At 38.4% G+C, this 23,503-nt stretch overlaps 1 protein-coding gene across 1 annotated transcript in view; it reads right to left on the bottom strand.

Moving 5' to 3' along the window:
• LOC145774662 (uncharacterized) overlaps positions 1-21,708 on the bottom strand; it is a 40,839-nt gene extending 19,131 nt beyond the window's left edge. The window contains exon 1 of the mRNA XM_082585957.1: positions 21,619-21,708. Coding sequence (XP_082442083.1) covers positions 21,619-21,647 — 29 coding nt within the window. The 5' untranslated portion in view covers positions 21,648-21,708. The remainder of the gene's footprint in view (positions 1-21,618) is intronic.
• Positions 21,709-23,503: the final 1,795 nt, after the last annotated feature.

Below are 23,503 nucleotides of genomic sequence, written 5' to 3'. Positions count from 1 at the left end.
TCCCAGTCCAAGGATAAAGATTCAATCAATCAATCAATTATAATGCCATTAGCAAAATTTTGTCAGATCAACGTTACAAACCCAAATATTCCTACACACTGAAGACAAGGAAATAAAGACTGTAAAAAATGTGGATCCAACCTATTTTGCCCCCTAAACACTTCGTCCCTCAATTTAGTCCCCTGAAAAGATAGAGAAAAAATTAAAAAGTTTCCCCTTAAATTAATCATTGAATTTTTATGGGCCATCGCAAAATAAGTGTGACTACCCTAAGTAACTAAACCTCGGAACAAATTTTTTCCAGCGGCCAAACGTGTCCGACTGAAGCAAGCTGTTCGGTGGCCATCGGAATTATCGCATCAATAAAGTGTATTGTGATGTCACTTGCATCCTGCTTATTGTCAGACATCAGCTGCTGGGTCAATCAAAAATCTTAACAATTCAAGCACAGACAGTGTGTATTGTGATTTATCGGGTGCTTTGACTTCTTTCTAATCCTTTGTGATTAGAAGCGGCAAAGTCAAGCCTTAAAGCAGCCGCCGGCCATGGCCGCTAAGTGGTGCTTGAATGACCGCCAGTGCTACCTCCTCAGTCGGCCAAATTGGCCGCCGATTTCTTCTTGCTAATTATTTAACAATTGCAACAGAATAATCGTGGATTAACTGTCGAAAATATCTAGTATCAAAGAGTAACGCAGAATTAGGTCAGCGCGTCATAATCACCACTGTTGTATTGTGCGGAAACATTTGTAGGCGAGTAAGAAGTGACATTGGACCCGGACATTTTTGATAACAACCATTTTTTGGTTGCGAGAGGCTTGTCTGGTAGTCAGACCGACGATTCCAAAATTCGGCAAAAATCGGACCTAAGGAACTGCCCAAATCCGTATTTTAAATTTGTATAGCGCGCCATCTAGCGATTGTAAATATTTGCTCTAAATAAAATGCAACTTATGACGCATAAGTCGCATATGGGTCATTCCATGTCAACTGTCCCAAAAAAATGGAAATTTTAACCCAACATCTCAGATTTTGCACAAATTTAATATGCAGGAAGAACTTTTCGTGCTGATTCCAGAGAACTAATTTTTTTGGAAAATGGTTGAGGTTTGACGAAGTTAAAGCCGATATAAAATGGCTACTTTTGTGGTCAATGAAGCGGAACAATTAATATAAAAGTTATTAACTAACTTCAAAACCAAATTACTTTCTTAGTAATTGTTTTATTATAATGAAATCTTGAAAAAAGGTTACCTCTTTTATCGTTTCTTTACTTATGAAGAAAAATTGCAAAAAATTCATGTGCTTACCCCAATTTGGGGGTAAAGAAAGAAAGTGGTCCTCAAAATCACTCATGCGTGACCCAATTTTTGAATACTATTTACTCGAAGAGCACAGGTGGTATTTGCATGTGTAATACATCATTGGAAAGCAATGGCTGAGAAGATCTCAGTCGCAAAATATCGTCAATGCTTATTTGGTGTCTTCTGAATGTAGGATGCATGAAATTTGAATGTCGTTTTCCATAATTTAGTATAGACTCTATAGAGCCAAATCTGTGCTTTTCGAATTGTAACACTTAAGCAATGCAAAATCTTATCCTTGTAATGAGGTAAAATGAGTTGCTGTAGATGCTCCTTGGAACTGTTTGACTATGTACAAGAACTTTCTCAGATATGAAGCAGTGCATAAGTTAATATCAGATGCTGTTGAATGTAGCTTCAAACATCACTTTTGGTATCTCTCTGCTGAGATGGTACCACTCGCGCTGTTCAGCTCTGAATTTCAGGAAGAGGAAAAACATCAGATGGCTGATGAACTTATACACGTAAAACCTAAAGATCCTGTTTTTACACCAGCAGATCGGGTTGGCACTGGCTACGGAAAACCACGTTTCCATCAGAAATCAATCTGGAATCAAAACTGACAGATTTTATCACAAAGGACTCTCGGTTTTTTGTTCTGTTTTAGAGATAAATGATGATTTTCTTCTTTTACCAGTAGAGAATTGGTCTGAATCAGAGTCTCACTAGAAAGCTGTTGGTTCCATCAATGTCACAAAAGATGTGGCTGAACGTGGAGTTAAGCTGAGCACCGATTACCTACATAGTGCCAGAAACAAGAAATACTATCAAAACACTTTACAAATAGTGGAAGCCAACAGAAAAGACGCACCTAATTTGAGAAGGAGAAAAAACTAATATTCTCTTGCACAAATTAGGCTAGTCGATCACATTGCTTTCTGTTACAAAATATGTTAGTAAAAGTTTGCAGTTACTGTTATAGGCTACAGATTCAATACCAGGCTTTTTTGTAGCAAACTCATTATTGTTAGCTTTCTATATGTATTTGATCTATTTCCAGTGCGAAATTAGTATTTTAGACCACTTCCACTCACTGGAGTTGTATTTTTAGCTATTGCAGCGTTTAAAAATGTCAATTCACAGAGATCTCGTACAGACAAGCATATTCTTTTAATTCCCTGTAGAATAAATAGTCGCACAGGCATACTTTTATGAGTTTGATGCATATTATGTTGTTGAAACACACTAATTCTGCTAAGAAATGTGTGTGTGTTTGTGACGTTTGTGACGTATTTGGTCATTTATTACAGTTTAATGATTTTCACGCAATGATAAATCGCCTACGTTAAATTGTAATTCAATGTAGGCTATATATATGACACTTCAACAACATTAGCAACTAAAACAAATAGTGCTACAACATTGGCAGATGTAGAATCAACGTATAATAAAAAGATGAACATCAGCGATTTGAGCGACTAATGTTTATCTGAAGACAATTTAATGTCGTTTATTCAGTACTATTTCTTTGCTTCAACAAAAAAGTCAGCATATATTTAATATATGCGTTCACTTTCATTTACAAATCATTCATTGCAAAAAATATTTCACTTGCAAAAACTACCACAGTAACAACTAACAAATTGAGGTCCCGCTCTAGAGATACAACTATTTTATTAAAGTAAATATACTTCTACAGTCTACACTCACAGCTCTTGGGTATCTAACACTCTAAAAGTAATGAATTTTCAGTCACACTGAGCTTCACAAGCACAGTAAATACTGCATTTAACCCTAATTGTTTTCGTAAGCGGAAAGCACGTCACGGGTTATCTTAACCAAGTGCTAATTAATCGCTAATAACGGGAGCTATGAAAATCACGGAGCCAAAATATTTTACAAGATGATAGCCATGTGTAATTGTGTATTGTGCGTATAGAAATTAAATTTTTACGCAACAAATCTATTAAAATAAAGTGTTTGAGATGAAAATACGTCAGAAAGTCGGTTTTTATTCTAATTTCCCAAAAATAGCTTCAAAATTAAAATTTTTGAATTACAACATAAAGTAATGCTAAACTAAACAAAAAATTACTTTTTCTCATAAATATAAGCCATTTTTGGGCGTTTTTATATTTCAAAGTAATTACACTAACTTTTATATTGCACTTACATTAACATATATATAACTAGCATTGCACGAAAATGTCTAGCCACCTGAGACGAAATGCTTATTGTGAAGGCCAGGAAGGTAGAAAAATGACCAGTGTAGGTTTAGAAAATTTGCAAAAAATAAAAACTAAAAGTCAAGAAATTTCACCATAAGCGCCGACTTTTCAAAAAACCTTGGGGGCGAGAAAGGTGATGACGTCATAACCATAACGCTATTTTACTCAATTAAAATAGTCTTTGATTAAGCTTAGTGTCTTGTTTATATTGACACCTAGGTCCTAGGTCGCAAACCGAATTTATTAGAACCGCTGCTTGAAACGATTAGTTTTACGCATGCTGTACGCCTAGTCGTAAAAAGTTTGATATTGTTAGCTCATAATTGGAACAGTTGGAAAACAAGCCGATTCATTTCCTTTTCGTGCGAGTGAATAACAACGATCAAGACAGTGAAGTTATCGAAATAAAACGCAAAAAATCATGATCTCAAATAGAGTAGAAACCCGCTATCAGTTTTATTAACCTCGTTTTGCTAATTACTTATTTTCAAAGCGCTAACAACGACAAAGTGTTTTCTGTTTTTTATCAAAAGTCTTTACTCTTTATAGTCTTTTATCGAATACCGTATATACTCGAGTATAAATCGAGATGTTCGCAAGTGATTTTCACCTCAAAAAGACAGGTTCAACTTATACACAGGACAAGCTGTTGTCTCCAGCTCGGCAGTTTTCAAAATTTTTGCTGGGGCGAAATCATTGTCGACGTAGATTACGGAGTGTGTAATGGCGTAGTCGTCGGCTGAAGTCAAAATTTTGAATACGTTTATTTGCAGTCATTCAAACTTAAGTTTCAAATTTAATGATTACTTGTCAATTCTAAACCTTATGCAATGTTAAGCAATATGCAAAGCTCACGAGACAAAAACAGCGGAAAGAGCTGTTTTAAGAGATCAATTTTTTTATTTTTGCGTGTAGGATATAATCGTTTTTATTACGTAACATTCCATGATCGTTGAAGTCGATGTCAAACCTTAGCAGCCGCATAAAACAATGATGGCAGTTGGCTTGGTGATAATAGCGGTAAGAGACGGCAATAAGGCAGGCAATATCTGCGACCAAAACCATTGAACACCTTTTCTTTTATCGGTTTTCGACTTAATTCTCACACATTGCGAACAAAACAATGCGTTCTGTTGAATCGTAATTGATCTCACAGCGGGAAGACCTCGTTGAAAATAGCGCATCTAATTTAGCTGGTTTACTTAATATTGCAGTGAAGAGTTACGTGACTATTCCAGCAGCGTAAGTTACTCTACCATCTACTTTGAAATTTCCATACCGTATGAGAAAGCCAGCTGCTGTTTTGCGGGCAAAAGCAACGTAGGCTATTTTTCGCTTTCGGTATTGCCTAAGTCCGTTTAAATGATCTAAGTCTCTTTTGCGAAGTGTTTTATCTTTGAAACAACACTTGTAATAACCATTTTTGGTGCCCCTCAACCATAAATTTACGGGGGGCGCCGCCCCATGGCCCCCCCGGAAGTCGGCGCGTATGAATTTCACATTTCCTGCATATTTCTTTCTGTGAAATATTTCACTACTAGAGTGGGGCGTCCTCATAAAGCCCTGTTTCGCTACAGATAGGGTTAAAGCCTTTCTTGGAGCAACGCCAAGATGTGCATAAACGTTTAGCGCTCTTGCATTTGCAGCTAATTTCTTTTAAAAAGGTTTTGGGTGCACATTCATTATGTGTCATTATCGGGACCAGATCAGAAACTGTTTCCTTGTTCCCATAGAAAGTAGGATTAAGCACAGCTTTCCAATGACGCCATGTTGACACTTGATGATGCACACGGAGGCTGTGAAAGTAGCATGCTCTACTTGTTGGAGGCATTCTTTCAATGATATATATTTTGGGGATACAGCGCAATTGTAGCGCAATAAATTCAAATTATTTATGGAAAACCATTGCTTGTACAGAATTTGGGCAAATTCTTCTCCAATTCTGGAAATGTCTTCTTTTAAAGCTTCCTTCTTTCTGAAGGCGGCACATTTACGTTGCACTTTGTCCAGACCTTTCAAGAATTTAAAAACTTTTACTTTTTCCATTCCGTAAAAGCAATATGTTGTATCGCATCCAGAGAATGCATGGCAAAATAGCAACGATCGGCACATATTTTCTCCGAGAGCAAGCTGAGCTAGACGAATGGAAATTTCCGCGTTAGGCGTTTTCATATAAATGCTGTTTCCGCATGGTGCGTGATAAAGCAAAAGGATGAGTATATCAGTATCGTCAGCCATCACAGTTACTTGACCACAGGTTTCCTGTTCTTCCAGCACCTTACGGACGATAACATCAGCGTCTCCTTCGGCCTTGTCCACAGTAATGCCGTTACTACTAAGATTATCCGAAAGCAGGCTTATAAATTTTTGCTTGTTACGTTTATTTGATAAAAACGCGGATTCATTCTGCTAATTTGGTTGTTTCAATATCATAATTGTCAAAAACAACGCTGATATTGGTATTTTTCTTTGCGTAGAAGATATTGAATGACGATTTCAAGCAAATGTTTCATATTCCCAACTTTTGGCCAGGAAAGTCGGTGAATGAAAGCACAGCCATCAAATACAAGCAAAATAGAATATAATCGAGGATTAGTGCACAAAATATCTTCATTTTGCAAGATTATGTATTTGAACAATGCAGATTTCTGAGATTTCCGCATACATCCGTCATTTGAGAAAAGTGATGGTGGAACATTGGCAAGTTCATACGAAAATATGTCCCGTTCCAGTGGCCCTGCAAACAGACTATGGACAGTAATCAGTGAAAAATTTCGGTGGATGACATGTGTATCTCTTCATCTCCACATTTTAAGGCTTGTCGCATAACGGCAAAGGTACTTGCTTTGTCAGATCTTTTTAGCACAATCTCTTTCAGTTTCTTTCCACATATTTTGCGAATAATATTGTTACCAATAATTAAGGCGTTATCCACATTTACACGAGTATCAGTGATAAGGCCTGTTGAAATGTTATACAAATCTTCTCCCTCTGTATGAAATGGATTGTGGCTTTGAAAAAAGAACAAAAACTTATTTAAGCTTAATTCCATCTCGAAGATCTCGATGTTGGTGCAGCCAAGTGCCAGAAAATTTCATTGTGAGAAATCGGAGTGCTTCGGTGTACTGCAACAGGATGTGTGCAGTTAAAAGCCATTTTACCTTTGCAGGTTCCCTGTAGGTTATGTTAATTAATCTACCGGATGCTTTCCCTGATTTCATCAACGTTTGCTCAATCGTCATATCACTCCATGTTCCGCTCCAGTACAAAATTTTGTTTCTCCTGATAGTGAAAACCGTTCTCCATTGTAGATTGAAGACAATGGCACATGTTTTCATTATCTTGAAGATACAGTTGTGTAAGGAGTGTCATGCTCTATGGCTCTGAAACGTGGGGTAATTTAACAAGCACCATCAAGCGCCTACAACGCAATGACAGAGCGATGGTAAGATGGACTTGCCTAGTCAAGCCTGAAGAAAACATTCAGTTAGAGACTCTTCTATCAAAGCTCAAAATAAAAGACATCAGTGAAGTCCTCCAATTAGGCAGACTGAGATGGCTTGGTCACATTGAGCGCAGCTCAAGCTGGATCTCACAGGTCAGATGTGTCAACAGCGCAGGTCGCAGCACAGCGGGTCAAGGTAGACCGAAACTTTCTTGGGAAGAACTTGTAAAACGTGACCTTTTAGCCCTGAACATGGACTCTGCCAACCAATAAATCGTGTGGAGGGGAAGACTTCGTTCTCGACAGACAAGGTGTGGAGGGGAAGACTGTGGTGTGGAGGGGAAGACAAAGGAGGGGAAGACAAAAGGAGGGGAAGACAAAAGGAGGGGAAGACTTCGTTCTCGACAGACAGACAAGCCACACCCTCGACATGAGGATTAATTCATGGCCTGTATAATCAAAATTGGTGATGATGATGATACAAAATACAGCATTTTAAAATAATAATAGTTGTGTCCACTGGCGCCGACTTACGGGGTTACGGGGTGGCCACGCCACACCGTAACCGCTGTGGCCACGCCACACCGTAACCGCTGTGGCCACGCCACCCCGTAACCGCTGTGGCGGGGTGGCAGCCACCCCGTTTAGGTTACATTACTTACTGCAAATAAATGTAATTTGAACGGACAACGGAAGTTTAAATATTTTTTTGATCATTGGTTTTCGCTTCAAGTCAACGTAAAGCAAGAGGTAAACCAATACAGTATTGCGAAGAAAATGATTGTTTTTGTCACAAGCATGATACTCGCGTAACATCAAGCAAGCTACGTGAAGATTACGCAACATGTGGCTACGAGTTTTTTCCTTGTTGTTGTTGCGATCGTTTTATTTGTTACTTGCAGGGTTGTCGGTATTTTACCCGACCCAAAAAAACCCGGGTGGGTTTTTTTAAAAAAACCCACTTAAAAAAACCCAAAAAAACCCATAAAAAAACCCAGAGCATCATATTTGTCCAGTTTTTATTAGAAAATTAAAAAAATGAACAAAAACACTACAAGGCACTTAAAACAAACTTTAAATTAGGACACTAAGGATGTGATTTTGAAGTAAATTTCCAAGAATAAACTGAAAACGCAGTGGATATTGTACAGTAGGCTACACAAAAATCAAGTAATGCCACTTTGTGTATACTACACTAAAACTCATTTATGCAAGAAGGCCTTATAGTTAAACTGGTGAAAGTAGGCTACTACTCTACTGCAGTCTGTATATATGATGTGAAATGCAATTTAGGAGGCTATTTACCAATTGCGGATTCTGGATTCTAACGCATGGCTTGTTTCAGAGTATTTGCCTAAATGGCCATTGGCCACGCAATCGCTCATCCATTACTATATTACATTTATATAATATATATATAAATGATAAAAAATATTTAAACATGATGGCATAAATGCTCCTTGCCTTCAAATCTAAAGCAAATGATGCAATAATGTGATTTCTACCACGTCCACATTAAAATCAACTTGGTACCGGTATAGAAATCAGTGGATGATGCAACATCCAACTTGATCTTGAAATTAATGGATGATGCAACATTCAAGCAACAACAGCCTTAGTGCATTATTTTATTGAGTTATGCAAGCATGTAGGCCTACTGTGAGTGAAAGGCACTTCATTGGTAAAAAGTAGTTTTGAGGTGAAATAAGCATAAATCTACCTTTTTTGCGTCTTTTTTAAAAAAACCCAATAAAACCCAAAAAAACCCGGGTTTTTTTAAAAAAACCCGGGCGGGTTGGGCTTTTTTAAAAAAACCTGGGTTTTTCTCAACCCTGGTTACTTGTCATAAGTCATTGTTACATTTGTTAGGTTTACAATGGGATTTATTAATCAATAAAATATGATCTTTCTATTGCCTCCCTCAAAAATCTTTTTTTTTTAAATTTTAAACTGCTCATAATATCGCTATAAATTATGCCAGCTATAAAATACTTGGAAATAAAATTATCTCGATGATTGATAGCTCCACCCCCTAAATGAATATCTATTTTCAAATTTCATTAAAAAAATGCAATTTTTGAAACTTTTTGAGTTTTATTTAAAAAGTGCACTTAGTAAAGTAGTAGTTTTAACGTTCTGCAAATTTACACGTTTACATGATTCTATTCGAGAAAGCTACACCCCCTGCCAATTCCCAATAATAAAAGCAACCTTTTTCAATTACCGTACTCAAGATTTTGAATTATTTTCCGATTTCAATTGGAGTGTACTGTCATCTACTTCATGCTTTAATTTCTACTTTGTTATCTACGTCATGCAGTAATATTGCGTGTCAATGCGTGACAAACTGTGAGGCGGGAATTTATTGGTCTGACATCTGACATAGGAGTTGCTTGTTACATCATAGAAAAAATTAAAAAAAGTCGTCCAGTAACAGTCGGAGGCGGGAATTTATTGGTCTGACATAGAAGTTGCTTGTTACATCATAGAAAAAATTACGAAAAGTCATCCAGTAAAAGTTTTCGCCCTCATTCCAGTTTTATTCAGCTTAAAGATGCCACCGAAAAAGCGTTCAAAAATGCAGCCCTCCATTGAGTCATTTTTTGTTGCGTCTAGTCAGGATTTCAGCCAGCATGAAAGTGACCAAACACCTGAACGAAACGAAAGTGTGCCACTGCCAAAAGGCGTTAGCACGATCAGGAAGGTGGAAGAACCGAGCACGAGCAGGATAATCGCTGTTGAAGGGAGAAGCTATCAAAAATCGCGGGAGAGCAAATTCCCGTGGCTAGAATACGATAGATGCAAAGATAGAGCATTCTGTCCGATTTGCAACTATATCGCAGCTGCTTGATCTATTTGCAAGCAATGAAACAATTTCAATAATGCTTCCAAGCATGGTCTACATTGTGAAAATATACTTATCGTTGCCTTCCACCACCTGCGAGGCGGAGCGATCGTTTAGTGCACTCAGGCGCATAAAAACCTACTTGCGATCTACCATGACGCAACAGCGATTGAACCACATCCTAATTTTAAATGTTTATCAAGCTGAAGCTTCACGGTTACAACTTGACCAGTTGATTAACAGTTGGATTGACAGAACTGCTGTTTGCAAAAATACTTTTGCCAAATGTTAAGAGTCAGAGCAGCAACGTAACAATAAAATTCACGACATACCTCCTGTGCTTTGTTTTAAAGTTGCTTTGTAAATTATCGAGCTACAAATCAGGTGTGAAAAGACAATTGCATCTACGAAACACGCTTAGTAAAACTAAAAATCAAACAAAAACATGCAGTTTGACTTTGAAAGTTTTTAGGTTGCCATATTGTGCTATCCGCCACCTCGTGCAAAAATAAAAGTCGGCGCCTATGTGGTTGTGTCCAGCAGCTGCAAAATAGACAAGCACGTCCTTGGTAACCTTTAAATGCAGGGTCCAATCTCCGCTGCGTTCAGATCTCACATACATTCGAATAATAGACACAAATTTCATAAAGATCACCCACAGTTTTTAGGTTCTAGACTTTTCCTTCTCCTGCTTTAGTTTGGTTATTTGAGATTGAAAGTCAATTAAAACTTGATTGTCAGTAATTTTATCTAATCCAATCTCGTCTGATGAGACATCTTTGTACAACTTCTCTAACTGCTTGTAAATCAGTCGCAAAGCATCTCCCTGTATAACTAAAATAATGGTGCATAAATAACGAAATCTTAGGATACCATTCGAAAAAGCTTCTATGTGGTTTTGTACATAACAACTGGAACATTTGTTCCGGGCATTTTCGGAAATCTTTTCTTAGTGAAATAAATCATTACCAAATTTCATGTGCCCGTAATTTTCATGTTCGTCAGATATGTTGTAACAGACGAAATTACATTTTCCGAAATTAGTCTTAGTTAATTAGCATTTTGTGGAATTTTACAACCACTGCACTATCATTGCAGCCTAATTTTTGCTACAGGAGGCACTCAGCCAACAAAATATGTGATTTTACGTCAATTTAATGTCGCCAGACGTTGAATCAACGTAAAATAGCAAGTTCTGCTGTAGGGTAATTGTTTCACTTGAAATTCGCAAATTAGCACGACGGAAAATAATTATGTTTTTCTTCCGCTAGATGGTGCGCCAATCAATAATTGCTCCCCTCAAACAGGCCTTTCCTTATGTTCGAATTTTGCTGAATTTTAGATTTGGGGTCTCAAACAGGTAACCTATTAGTCTGGGAGCCAAACGCCATTTTTTCCCTTAACCTTGCATTGCGGTATTAAGTTTTTTTTACTGTTGATTTTGGTAGCCAAGGGTCTCTATTTTCAGAAACTGCTTGATGACATGTTGTCACCTTTGGGCAATTTGAGAAATTCAAGATGGCGTCCAAGATGGCCGCCATTACCTATAAATGACCATAACTCCCTATCCATTCACCTTAGGAAGGTGATTTTTGTCTCTATACCTAGGTTGTAGGGGTCAAGCTATCCATTAGAACTAAGTATTACGTTAATATCGTATTACACAATGGTAATTTCCAAGATGGCCGCCATTACCTATAAATGACCATAACTCCCTATCCATTCACCTTAGAAAGGTGATTTTTGTCTCTAAACTTAGGTTGTAGGGGTCAAGCTATCCATAGAACGAAGTATTATCTTAATATCGTATTACATACATAATGGTAATTTCCAAGATGGCGTCCAAGATGGCCGCCATTACCTATAAATGACCATAACTCCCTATCCATTCACCTTAGAAAGGTGATTTTTGTCTCTATACCTAGGTTGTAGGGGTCAAGCTATCCATTAAAACTAAGTATTACGTTAATATCGTATTACATAATGGTAATTTCCAAGATGGCGTCCAAGATGGCCGCCATTACCTATAAATGACCATAACTCCCTATCCATTCACCTTAGAAAGGTGACTTTTGTCTCTAAACTTAGGTTGTAGGGGTCAAGCTATCCATAGAAGGAAGTATTATCTTAATATCGTATTACATACATAATGGTAATTTCCAAGATGGCGTCCAAGATGGCCGCCATTACCTATAAATGACCTTAACTTCCTATCCATTCACCTTAGGAAAGTGATTTTTATCTATACCTAGGTTGTAGGGGTCAAGCTATCCATTAGAACTAAGTATTATCTTAATATCGTAATACATACATAATGGTAATTTCCAAGATGGCCGTAAAAGGTAAAGGGGGGTCCCATACTTGATTCAAGTGTCGGGTATGAGAAGATAAGGTTCTCATTGTACTAAGCCTTCGGCACTGAGGAGAGTAGGGTGGCCAGTTCCTTTCTCTCGGCCGCCTTTACTTCAGCAACTACGCCCACCCAATTTATTACACCCTGGGTAGAGGTGAGCGGTGTTTTTCAACAACCAGCTGAAGCCGGGAGTCGAACCAGGTTTGCATAATTGGAAAGCCAACAACGTTGCGCCATCCCACCGCAATTTGTGTGAAATTCATGGCCGTAGTAACACTAAATTATCTTACATACTATTCTATGATGTCAGGTTATAGCAACCCGATTATAGCAGGCGCAAAATATTGTGCATTTCATGTTAGCAGAGTTGCAACTACAAGCACGTGAACTGCATGGAGTAGTACTGTGGCATCCATATTTTATTAGACGTCGTATACCATCTCTGGGGCTAGTTCGACTTCATCAGGTAGGGTGACTGGTTGAAGGGACTTGTTTTGGTCATCCTTTACCCAACCATATTTCGTTTGAATTATCGAAGTGTTATGAATGCAGTAGCCTTCCCAATTTTGAAATAGGAGGCGACGATGTCACAGCCAGAAAGTGCATGTGCCGTGAGTAGTCATTTGACTACCTGACAATGCTTCTGTACAGTTTTTTTCCTATATCAAGCACCGCGCTTCCTTTGATTGGGGACTCTATCAATACAACATTCTTGAGATTTGCCATGTGATGATAATGTAGCAACATTACAAAGATGTCAGTGTCATCGGCAACGACAGTGATTTTGCTTTCTGCATTTTGCGAGGCCCCACTCAAGACCTGTTGAACAATGACGTTATCTGCTTCTTCGTGTGAAGTTAACAAATCTGCCCGTGAGATGACAATTCTACCTTCACTGATTTTGATTGGCACCGGATCTGCTCCTGTTACCACTAACTTATGATGTTGTGTGTTGTCCTCACGAAACTTCTTATCCTGGACAAAATCATCAACCATCAGTTGCTTCTTGTTTTTGGAAGAGGTTAGTAGAACCTTCTGCGCTGCCAGCAACTCTATCAGACACCTCAACTTGGAGAATTTTCTTTAAGGTAGATTTAGATTTCACAACCCTCATATCTCCAGTATCATCAAACATGGATGTTGAAACTGACGCAAGTTCATGACCAAGCACAACCTTGTCCCGCCCAATAACCTGCAGGCAAATCACTCTTGCGTAAATCTGGTTTGGGACAATTAAACGACGTGTGAGACTATCACTCTCGAATTCTTTGTAGCCTATGCTTCATGCAACTCAACTGAATTCAGGAAGCCGGACGAGTCTTTGATCATTACAACAAGTGATTCAAAGGCACAATCAATGTTAGTTTGGCTATCAGACTTAGTTGCAGCTGAAGCCACATTTTTTCTGACAAGAAGCTATTTCGGAAATCCACATGATATAATACCTTGCATCAGCTGCGTGAAGGTCACTTACAGTGATATCTACCCTTTGTCGCACAACTTCTGATAGCTCATCTTGACGCCGTTCACAGGCTTCACGTATAGTTTGCTTGAGTGACTTCTTGCCACCTGCGCTGCCTATTTCCCGACATGAATATGCTGGTCGCCAACGTTTAGGGTGTTTCGGATATTTTTCAAGCACACAAGTTTCACCACAAAACAAACAATGTACTTTGAAGATAAACCCTGGTGGTAATGACCGTCTCTTGGTCTTAGGCGGAATGTAAAACGAGTAACTTTCTGGATTCTTCCTTTTATGCCTTTGAACCTGGAGGCTTGAAGTGTATGTTGAAGCACAGTTTCTGTGACATTTAACTGTGCATTCAGGATTTTCACTAACTTTTTCTTCAAGAAGTTCATGATACCTGTCCCCATAGATTTTGCTATGCTTGATAAAGTTTTGAATACTGACAGGACCAGTGTCTTTCAACGGTTCAGCCTTATTCTCACATCCAAATTTGGACACGAAAAAGCACTGTTCTCCATTCATGATTCACTATTGGTGATCGTCATACTATATTATAGGCTATGGGCAGCAGGGCTAGATTAAGGCTGATGGGGGCCCGAGGCACAGCTAAGTTTAGGGGCCCCTATTGGCAATCGCTTTCAATGCAGAGCAGGAGTGCTCAACTGTTACGGCAAAATCGTTACACAATTTGAAATTGTTACTCAAAAATAACCACTGTGGACACACTGGCACAATAACTTTCACTACCTACACATACGGTACTAATGTAAAAAAATGGGGGCCCCTAAAACCAGGGGGCCTGAGGCCTGTGCCTCATGTGCATCATGGTTAATCGGGCCCTGACGGGCAGCACCTAAAAAGACAATAGTGAATTATTAGTGCCCGTCTACTACAATACGATAGTTACATGGGATTTAGGCTACAGGGAGTTATGCTATGCTCATTTATAGGTAATGGCGGCCATCTTGGACGCCATCTTGGAAATTACCATTATGAATGTAATACGATATTAAGATAATTCTTAGTTCTAATGGATAGCTTGACCCCTACAACCTAGGTATAGAGACAAAAATCACCTTCCTAAGGTGAATGGATAGGGAATTATGGTCATTTATAGGTAATGGCGGCCATCTTGGAAATTACCATTATGTAATACGATATGAAGATAATACTTCGTTCTATGGATAGCTTGACCTCTAGCCCTACAACTTAAGTATAGAGACAAAAATCACCTTCCTAAGGTGAATGGATAGGGAGTTATGGCCATTTTTAGGTAATGGCGGCCATCTTGGACGCCATCTTGGAAATTACCATTATGTAATACGATATTAAGATAATAATTAGTTTTAATGGATAGCTTGACCCCTACAACCTAGGTATAGAGACAAAAATCACCTTCCTAAGGTGAATGGATAGGGAGTTATGGTCATTTATAGGTAATGGCGGCCATCTTGGACGCCATCTTGAATTTCTCAAATTGCCCAAAGGTGACAACATGTCATCAAGCAGTTTCTGAAAATAGAGACCCTTGGCTACCAAAATCAACAGTAAAAAAAACTTAATACAACAATGCAGGGTCAACCATCCCCGCTCCCGGACTATATCTTTTTATGAAGAAATATGGTTGTTATCAAAAATGTCCAGGTCCGGCTATTTTTATGTCAATTCTCATTCGCCTATTGCTATTGTATGGAAAATATCCAGCTGCGATCACCCGTTATAAGTAGAGATGTAAAAAAACGTTTTTTTTTGGTTTTCAAACGTTTTTTTGTTTTTTATTCGTTCTTTTTTTGTTTTTTTTGACATTAAATGTCACAATATGCAGCAATTAGGGTAAACCAGTGATGTACGCGCATACAAAAAATATTGACGCCGTCAGCGCAAACGTTCGAAAAACTATACGCCGCATGCGTCAACGCAACTTGTAAAAAAAGTTGGCGGCGTCAGCGCATACTCTAGCGCATACTCTAGCGCAAACTCATTTTGTTTGCTAGGTGCCAAACATTCACACGGTATAAACCACTCGAAACAACACACTTTTCAAGCCACTTTGCAATTTCTCGTTACAAGAAATTATCTTTTTGGCCGGAAGGCACATCTGGCATTGAAAATATAAGTTTTTGCCTTTCGAAGAAGAGAGCTTAAAATACTTTTCCATGTAGGGCCATGGATTTGTATTGTCATGCTCCATTTCACTTGAAGATTAGTATTACCATAAGTTATTCCCTGAATACAATAGTGTAGTGTAAGAATCTGTAGCATATGCTTATCAAGAAAATTCTAGTATTATACTAACTGTCGCTCCTTAAAAATCCATTATAAAAAACACTATTTTTAAAATGATTCCATTTGAATAAGACTAATGTTGCTTTTAATGCCATAATTCTCTCAGTAAGCTCTATGCTTTTTTCTGATAAGATTTTTAAAAAGTGGGTTAATGGAAGACAAAACTGCCAGACACAAGCAAGTTTAGATTTTGAACTGCACAACTTTTTGTTATTAGCATTCAGGGATAGTTAGCATTACTAGTGTTATTAGCAGTAGGCTACTCAAAAGCCTCTCACAATTGGCCCCTGGATGCATGTTTTGCTACACTGCTCACCAAGTTACAAAACATATATACAGTCAACCCTCGATTTAACGGACTTCGATTTAACGGACTTCGATTTAACGGACTTCGGATTTAACGGACTCAATATGCTCAGATCTATGAGTAAAAGAATGTACCAAAAGAACGGTTTTTATTGTTTTGGAATTCACCAGATTAGAAAGCTGTCTCTCACAACGTCACAATACGTATTGTGATCTATCAGCGTACTCTGTTAGCAAGAGCCTTCATTCGGTGCACCTTAGAATCAATTAGAACCTGCCTGTGTTTAGTACGGTGCATTATGTCTAAGCCAAATGAAAAACGTAAACGTGTGAACTTGTCGGTGATGCAGAAACTAGAACTGATCAAAAAGCTTGAAAAAGGGGCCAGCGTTGCGAGTGTTTGCGATCAGTATGGTGTCAAAAAACAAACAGTCTCAGACATTAAGAAGAGCAAGGACAAGCTGTTGAAATACGCTACGTTTTATTGTGTTGATGCGGTGTCTTCCAAGGGTGGTAAAGTGAGCAACAGAAAACATATGAAGATGGGTAAGGAACAATCTTTGGACGCAGCAGTTATGAAGTGGTACGTTCAACAACGATCCAGTGGAGTGAATGTGCGTGGGACAGAGTTAATCGCAGCTGCTGCAGCAGCAAAACTGCTGCAGCAGTGCTGCTAAACTTGCTACCAGTCTTGGCTTAACCGATTTTAAGGGCAGTGATGGGTGGCTTTAGCGATTCCGGAATCGCCACGGATTATTTAACGAGGTTCTGCATGGCGAGGCTGGTGATGCAGATACGGCAAGTGTGGCCCCCTTTCGCGAAAAATTAACAAAGCTGATTAGTGACGCAGGCCTCACCCTATCTCAAGTATATAACGCAGACGAGACGGGAATTTTTTGGCGTTCTCTCCCGAAGAATTCTCAAGTTCGTCAGGGTGAGGAGAAGACCAAGGGGAAGAAAACAAGCAAGGAAAGGCTGTCGGTCCTGGTCAGGTCCAATGCCACCGGTACTCACCGACTGAAGCTAGCCGTGGTGGGCAAATCGAAGAAACCACGGGCATTTAAGGGATTAAACGTCGAGCGTGACCTGCCAGTAGTTTACTACAACTCTAAGAAAGCTTGGTTTAACTCTGCAATATTCACTGATTGGTTTTTCTCGCATTTTGTGCCTGCGACTCCGAAATATCAAGAAGAAGTGCTGAAGATTTCTGCTGATGATGTACGAGCGATTCTAATACTCGACAATGCCCCAGCGCACCCTAGTGAAGAGAAGCTTGTAAGCGCTGACGGCAAGATAAGGGTCCTTTATCTGCCCCCTAATACAACATCGGTTATACAGCCAATGGACCAGGGGGTTATTAGCGCCTATGGGGGGTCGCCAGACAAAAATCAACAGCTTCGTTGCCCCTAGCCGCCCTGTTCAACATGGTGCTCCAGCCAACCCATTTGTGTCGTCTCCATCTCTCTTACGCATCCCACCTGCCCCTGAAAATCTGAACAATGATGCCCCATGCTGCAGTCATCGTCCCGCCATCCCTGAGGTTGATGTTCAGGAGGATGGACATGATGAGTTGATGATCATCTCTGACTCAGATTAATCTACATTTAAGTTGTGTACTGTAGATGTACCTGTGTACTGTAGTCGCGCAGGCTATACAAAATACAAACAAGGAACGCATTTCATGTGTCTTTAAACTGCTACTGTGTTGTACTGTACAGTATTTGGTTAATTAAGCGGTGACAGATGGTCTACGCTATAGCAGCGTACTTGACTGTACACTGCACAGTAGTGGGAGTACGGTATTTTCGATTAACGGACTTTTTCCAGCAACGGACTGCTGCTGGTCCGCATTTGTCCGTTAAATCGAGGGTTGACTGTAATTACATACTTACACAACAGAATGTATAAATTGTCAAGTAAAAATTACCTTAGCTTGATAGCCTACTGTATGTAGGCCTACACATTACTACGCTACATAGCCTACAACAAGAATAACCGGCAAAGGCAAAGTAATGTACTACATATAACATACAGAGTACAGCATCATGCAAGCAATCACGATCGGAGACCAAATATTTGAGTTTGTTTAGATACATAGGCTGCACTGCTCAAGTGCTCATTGCCTGAGACGTTTCTGATTTTCCCCAAAATGCAAGACTTAACTAATATAAATTAAAGTGCTCACAATTGCTTACAAACGCCTTCAACACTGCTTGACTAAAAAAACTTCACACTACGAAGCCAAGTCATTTTTTACATTTTACATGGAGCGACATTACCAACCTACCTACTTGCTTGCTTACATTACATTCCTGTTCTGACCCGTAATTTACTAAGTAATTTCTCAGTAGGCCTAAGTTGTTTTAACTAATTCTTTCTTTTTTTCTGCAAGACTTCAGTCGTGACTTCAGTCTCCACGTGGGTCTCTAACGTCAAAGGCAGTAGTGCGATATACAAACAAACTCGAGCAGACTGAACAATAGATGACACTGTGACACAACATTAGAACAATGGGCAATTGCAAGACGTCAACATTTCGCAGTTTGACAAAAAAAATTGCAAACAACAACTAAGACATTAAAAAGTATGCGTTGACGCTATGCGCTAAAAAACCGCGAAAACTATACGGCGCATTCTCAAGCGCAAACTATCCAAAAAAATGTGGCCGTAAGCGTTAGCGCAAACAAAAAGTCAACGCCGCAAGTATGCGGCGTAGAATTTGCGGCGCATACGTGCATCTCTGGGGTAAACTCATTGCAATAGCGTCTCTTTCAACAAAAAAACAGTCTCATAACTCGTATGATATAACTTATTTCAAATCAGACTATAGCCTATGTCTGGTATATTTTTTCATTGCAATTTTGTAGATCTCAAGTCTCAACACACGAGCCATAAAGATTTCTCATCGTCTCAAATAGTAGTAACAGTGTAGTGTCCTATGGTTGGCAGTGGCACATCTCAAATACATATTGTCTGTAATTTGGTCCAGCCAGTTGTTAAATGCAGTAGGCTACCACACTTGTGTACAGTTTCGAAGCCACCTGGGATTTTGGTTAATAGGCATGTATAGGACCAGGTGATAAGCGTCCTGTTTCTCTGCTTAACAAAGGCACTTTTGACCAGCACTCCAGTCCACACCTTTTCCAGTACAATGTCAAGAGGTTGTTCCAGTTGATGTGCATTTGGTGCAAACTTGATGAAAATCACACAAGCGGTTCTCTAGTTATAAGTGAAATAACATTAGCCACTAGGTGGCTTCATAGATGAGGAGCAATAGAAAAACGGCAATATTTCAAGAACCACTCAACATATTTGGATAATTTTTAGCTCTACCTCCATGTTTTCCCAGGCGGGCTATCTGTTTATGAACACTAAAACAAGTTTTGGCTACTACTTTTTGAGATAAAAAGAAATTGACCTCTTGTTGTTACGCACCAACAAAACCATGATGCGTAACTTTAAAAAAAAATTTTTTATTGGGTAGAGGAAAGATTGATAAAAAGTTTGGCAAAAGCAGTATAGTGCTAAAGTCCTAATTTTAGCCCAAATCACATTTAAATGTAGTGAAAGATGGATACATTTTGATGTTTTTTATTTTCCCTGAAGAGGTTCAATACTCCTTTGTGATGTCATAGTCATGTTTGTTTTCCCTTAATCACGGTATTGTGCTGTCATAGACATGTTTAAAAGAAATATGGTTGCACTTCATCCATCCAATTTGAACTAGTTTGCAGGACTTTGAGACTTTAGCACTTTTCTGTTTTTGCCAAACGTTTTATCAATCTTTCCTCTACCTAATAATTTTTTTTTTTAAGTTATGCATCATGGTTTTATTGGTGCGTAACGACAAGAGGACAATTTCTTTTTATCTCAAAAAGTAGTAGGCCTAGTTCCCAAATAAAAAGTTTTCATCTTTGATGTTTGTTTTGTATCTTTATCCTGCATTGCGGGAATATGGGTAAAACTTTATACTTGTCAGAAAAAGTATTATGCAGCATTTATTCACTATGTGAACACTGAGCAGTGCTGAAAAACTCTACTTTAAAGGGAAAATTTCTTCATTCAGGGTTGGTAGTTACTAGCAATTAGTCAACATGGGTGGTGGGCATTTGAAAGGAACATTAACCTAAACCTTTTCTGACAAATGCACTTATTTTTGACAGCTAAAAATATCAGTAATATTACTAATAAGATCTCTTGCATTATGTCACAAATGATCTGCAAGAAGCATCAATGACGAAGTGTCTAAGACCTTACGACACATGAAAGGAATACTTCTGTTTCAACATTTATAAAGCATATACATCGTTGTTAAGCTATAAGTTAAAAAACATGTTTAAACAAGCTATTGGCAATAGCTTGCATTAGTAAACTACCACAAACAAGGTAATGTGTGTTCTAAATATACTGCCATCTTGTTGAAAAATGTTTCCGCTGTGTGTTAGTGACTTCACACCCTAAATGGTGACATCATAACGGTATAAATGCCATGGTCAGGTTTTATGAAAGGCGGTATGCAGTTGAAACAATTTAGTATCATTAGATGGTCCCGCAATACCGGATTACAATCCCGATAAAGCAGTTATTGACTGTACAACGATTCTATAGCAGGACGTCGCTCAGACTTCAACAACACTAAGTGATCATTTTGGCATTGTTGCAAGTTTAATTCTATTTACTTGTGTTATCGTTATTTGTATTTTGGCTTCCAAGCACGCAGATTTGGCCGCCGAGAAGGAGCTCTCGAAGATGGCTGCTGGAAAAAAACACGAGTTTTAAGGCCTGTACTTTATTCACAAGGCTGCTTGCATGAAATTTTCGCGTAACTTCATGGCGGACTAATGCGGCTGACGGAAAAGCGAGACCCGGCAAACAAAATGTTGGTTTTTGTAGGTTAATCGCGGCCATGGTCGCCTTCAGTTTCAAGGCTTGACTCTAACCCTTAATTAGATAATCCTAACCCGAAAGTGAGGCTCGGTTTATCAACTATTATTTCAAGATACTTAGCGTGGTCAACTGTTTCGACAACTCCAGCAATAGCAACTCCGATCAGCAATTTCAGCACTTCTGTGCTTTTTCTCTCGATCTTTTCAGGGAAAAAAATTGAAATATTAGCGGTAGCTCCGATCAGCGACTTCGGCTCTGTTGTATTTTTTTTTCAGGGGACGAAATAGGTTGCACCCAAAAAATGTCCAGATCAATGCAAAATTTTGTATGAAACAAATACATGCATACCGAAGTGCTAATGACAGCCTTTTTCTATTACAATACAATTTCATACAGAAAATTAGTCATTTTTTATATCATTTAATATTTGCAAAACTTAGAATCAATATGAAAAAGGGCTGATTTGCTAGTTTTGGTTACGAACCTACCATACTTACTTGGTCACTTTGAGCATGCGAGTGGTCATGCTTTTTTCTTAGGTAATCAGCGAGGCTAAGTGTTATAGGCTATTCTATGCAAACCAACCTAAAATTAAAAATAAATTATGTCAATTGTATCAATCATTTTATTTTTCGTCATTAACGCGTCTGAGACGAAAAAGATACTAACTACAAAATCGATATAGACTTACCAGCACGTTAATGAACGAGAAAAGGTGGCAAAACCTTGAAAGGTTTAAAACGTGCCTATAGCCAGGCATGGAGGAACCATTTTAAAAGTAGGTGGGCCCAGAGGCGAAGCAGTCAAAGTCAAGGCCAAAAAACTTTCAAAATTGTTAAATAATAGGCAGTGGCTATTTGACAGACGCCGGTCTTTGAATCTGAAACACTATTTAACCGGTCATGACATCACTATATAAGGCACTTTTTTTCTTTTTCTCTTTCAAAGCAAAAGACGAGAAGCGCCTATGTAAGTTCTAAATTCGACAACTTTATTCAACTCGATCCGTGGCGCGTATGATATTTCTCCGGTTGCTATTCCAGAGGGAATGAGTTCGATACTACACGGAAGCGTTCCTTTTTTTATATTTTTTTTAAACTAAATTTTGATCTTTACAAAGTGAATTTTTTTAGTCAATTTTTAATTTGAGTTGCCTACAGCCCTATTTTTTATGTCTTTTCAAATGTGAGCAATAAAGTTAGAGTGTTTTTAATTTGCTGGAATTTGAGATTTTTCTGGGTACGGTAATTTTTGGTTCGTCATAAGAGGATGTGACCGTGTTTGCCGAACGACGCATTACATTTTTGCTCTCAACAAGTTAGTTATATACAATGCTTCTTTTAAAAAAATGGTAATGGTATGTAATGCGTCGCTCGGCAAACACGGTCACATCCTCTTATGACGAACGGAAAATTACCGTACCCAGAGAAAATCTCAAATTCCAGCAAATTAAAAAAACTCTAACTTTATTACTCACATTTGAAAAGACATAAAAAAATAGGGCTGTAGGCAACTCAAATTAAAAATTGACTAAAAAAATGCACTTTAGGTCAAAATTTAATTTAAAAAAAATAATTAAAAAAAAGGAACGCTTCCGGGTAGTATCGAACTCATTCCCTCTGGAATAGCAACCGGAGAAATATCATACGTGCCACGGATCGAGTTGAATAAACTTGTCGAATTTAGAACTTATAGGCGCTTCTCGTCTTTTGCTTTGAAATAAAAAAGTGCCTATATAGTATATAGTGACGCCATGACCGGTTAAATAATGTTTCAGATTCAAAGACCGGCGCCGGTCAAATAGCCACTGCCTAAATAATAAATTGCTCTTTATAGTGCTGTACAAAATATGGCGATGTACACACAAATAGAAAGGCAACAATACACACAGAGTTATAATACCACCTGGGAGTAATAATCTGCAGCATTATACAGTATGTGCAAATTGTGCATAATGAATTAATGATATCATTGTTTTAACCATACAGACTACAGAGAATAATTATATTATAGATTGCTTCACATATCACACGCAACCACAACCACACGTGCTGCCCATCAATAGTGGGCTCAACAGAAAAGTTTGAAGATTGAATTTTTATCATTGAGCTATCAAAGATAACACTAGCCGACAAAAATAAATTTTTTTTTGGTGCCGAAGATATTTCAACTGTTTTTAGCTAATTTGGGGTCGCTGATTTCGAAAATGCAGTCAGTTTTTGCCTATCAGGTCTAGTTTTCTAGTTACAGTGATTCCACTGTATGAGTGCACTTATGCATAATTGCTCATGTAAAATCTATCACGAGTCAAATATATTGTCAAAAGACACAAATCAATTTCAGCAAGCCAACAAAGAACTGAAAAACGTACACACAAACATA

This window comes from Aplidium turbinatum, chromosome 7, assembly GCF_918807975.1.
Source record: "Aplidium turbinatum chromosome 7, kaAplTurb1.1, whole genome shotgun sequence".
Classification (NCBI taxonomy): domain Eukaryota; kingdom Metazoa; phylum Chordata; class Ascidiacea; order Aplousobranchia; family Polyclinidae; genus Aplidium; species Aplidium turbinatum.
Note: the sequence above shows the minus strand (reverse complement) of the source record. Positions and strands in the feature narration are given on the sequence as shown.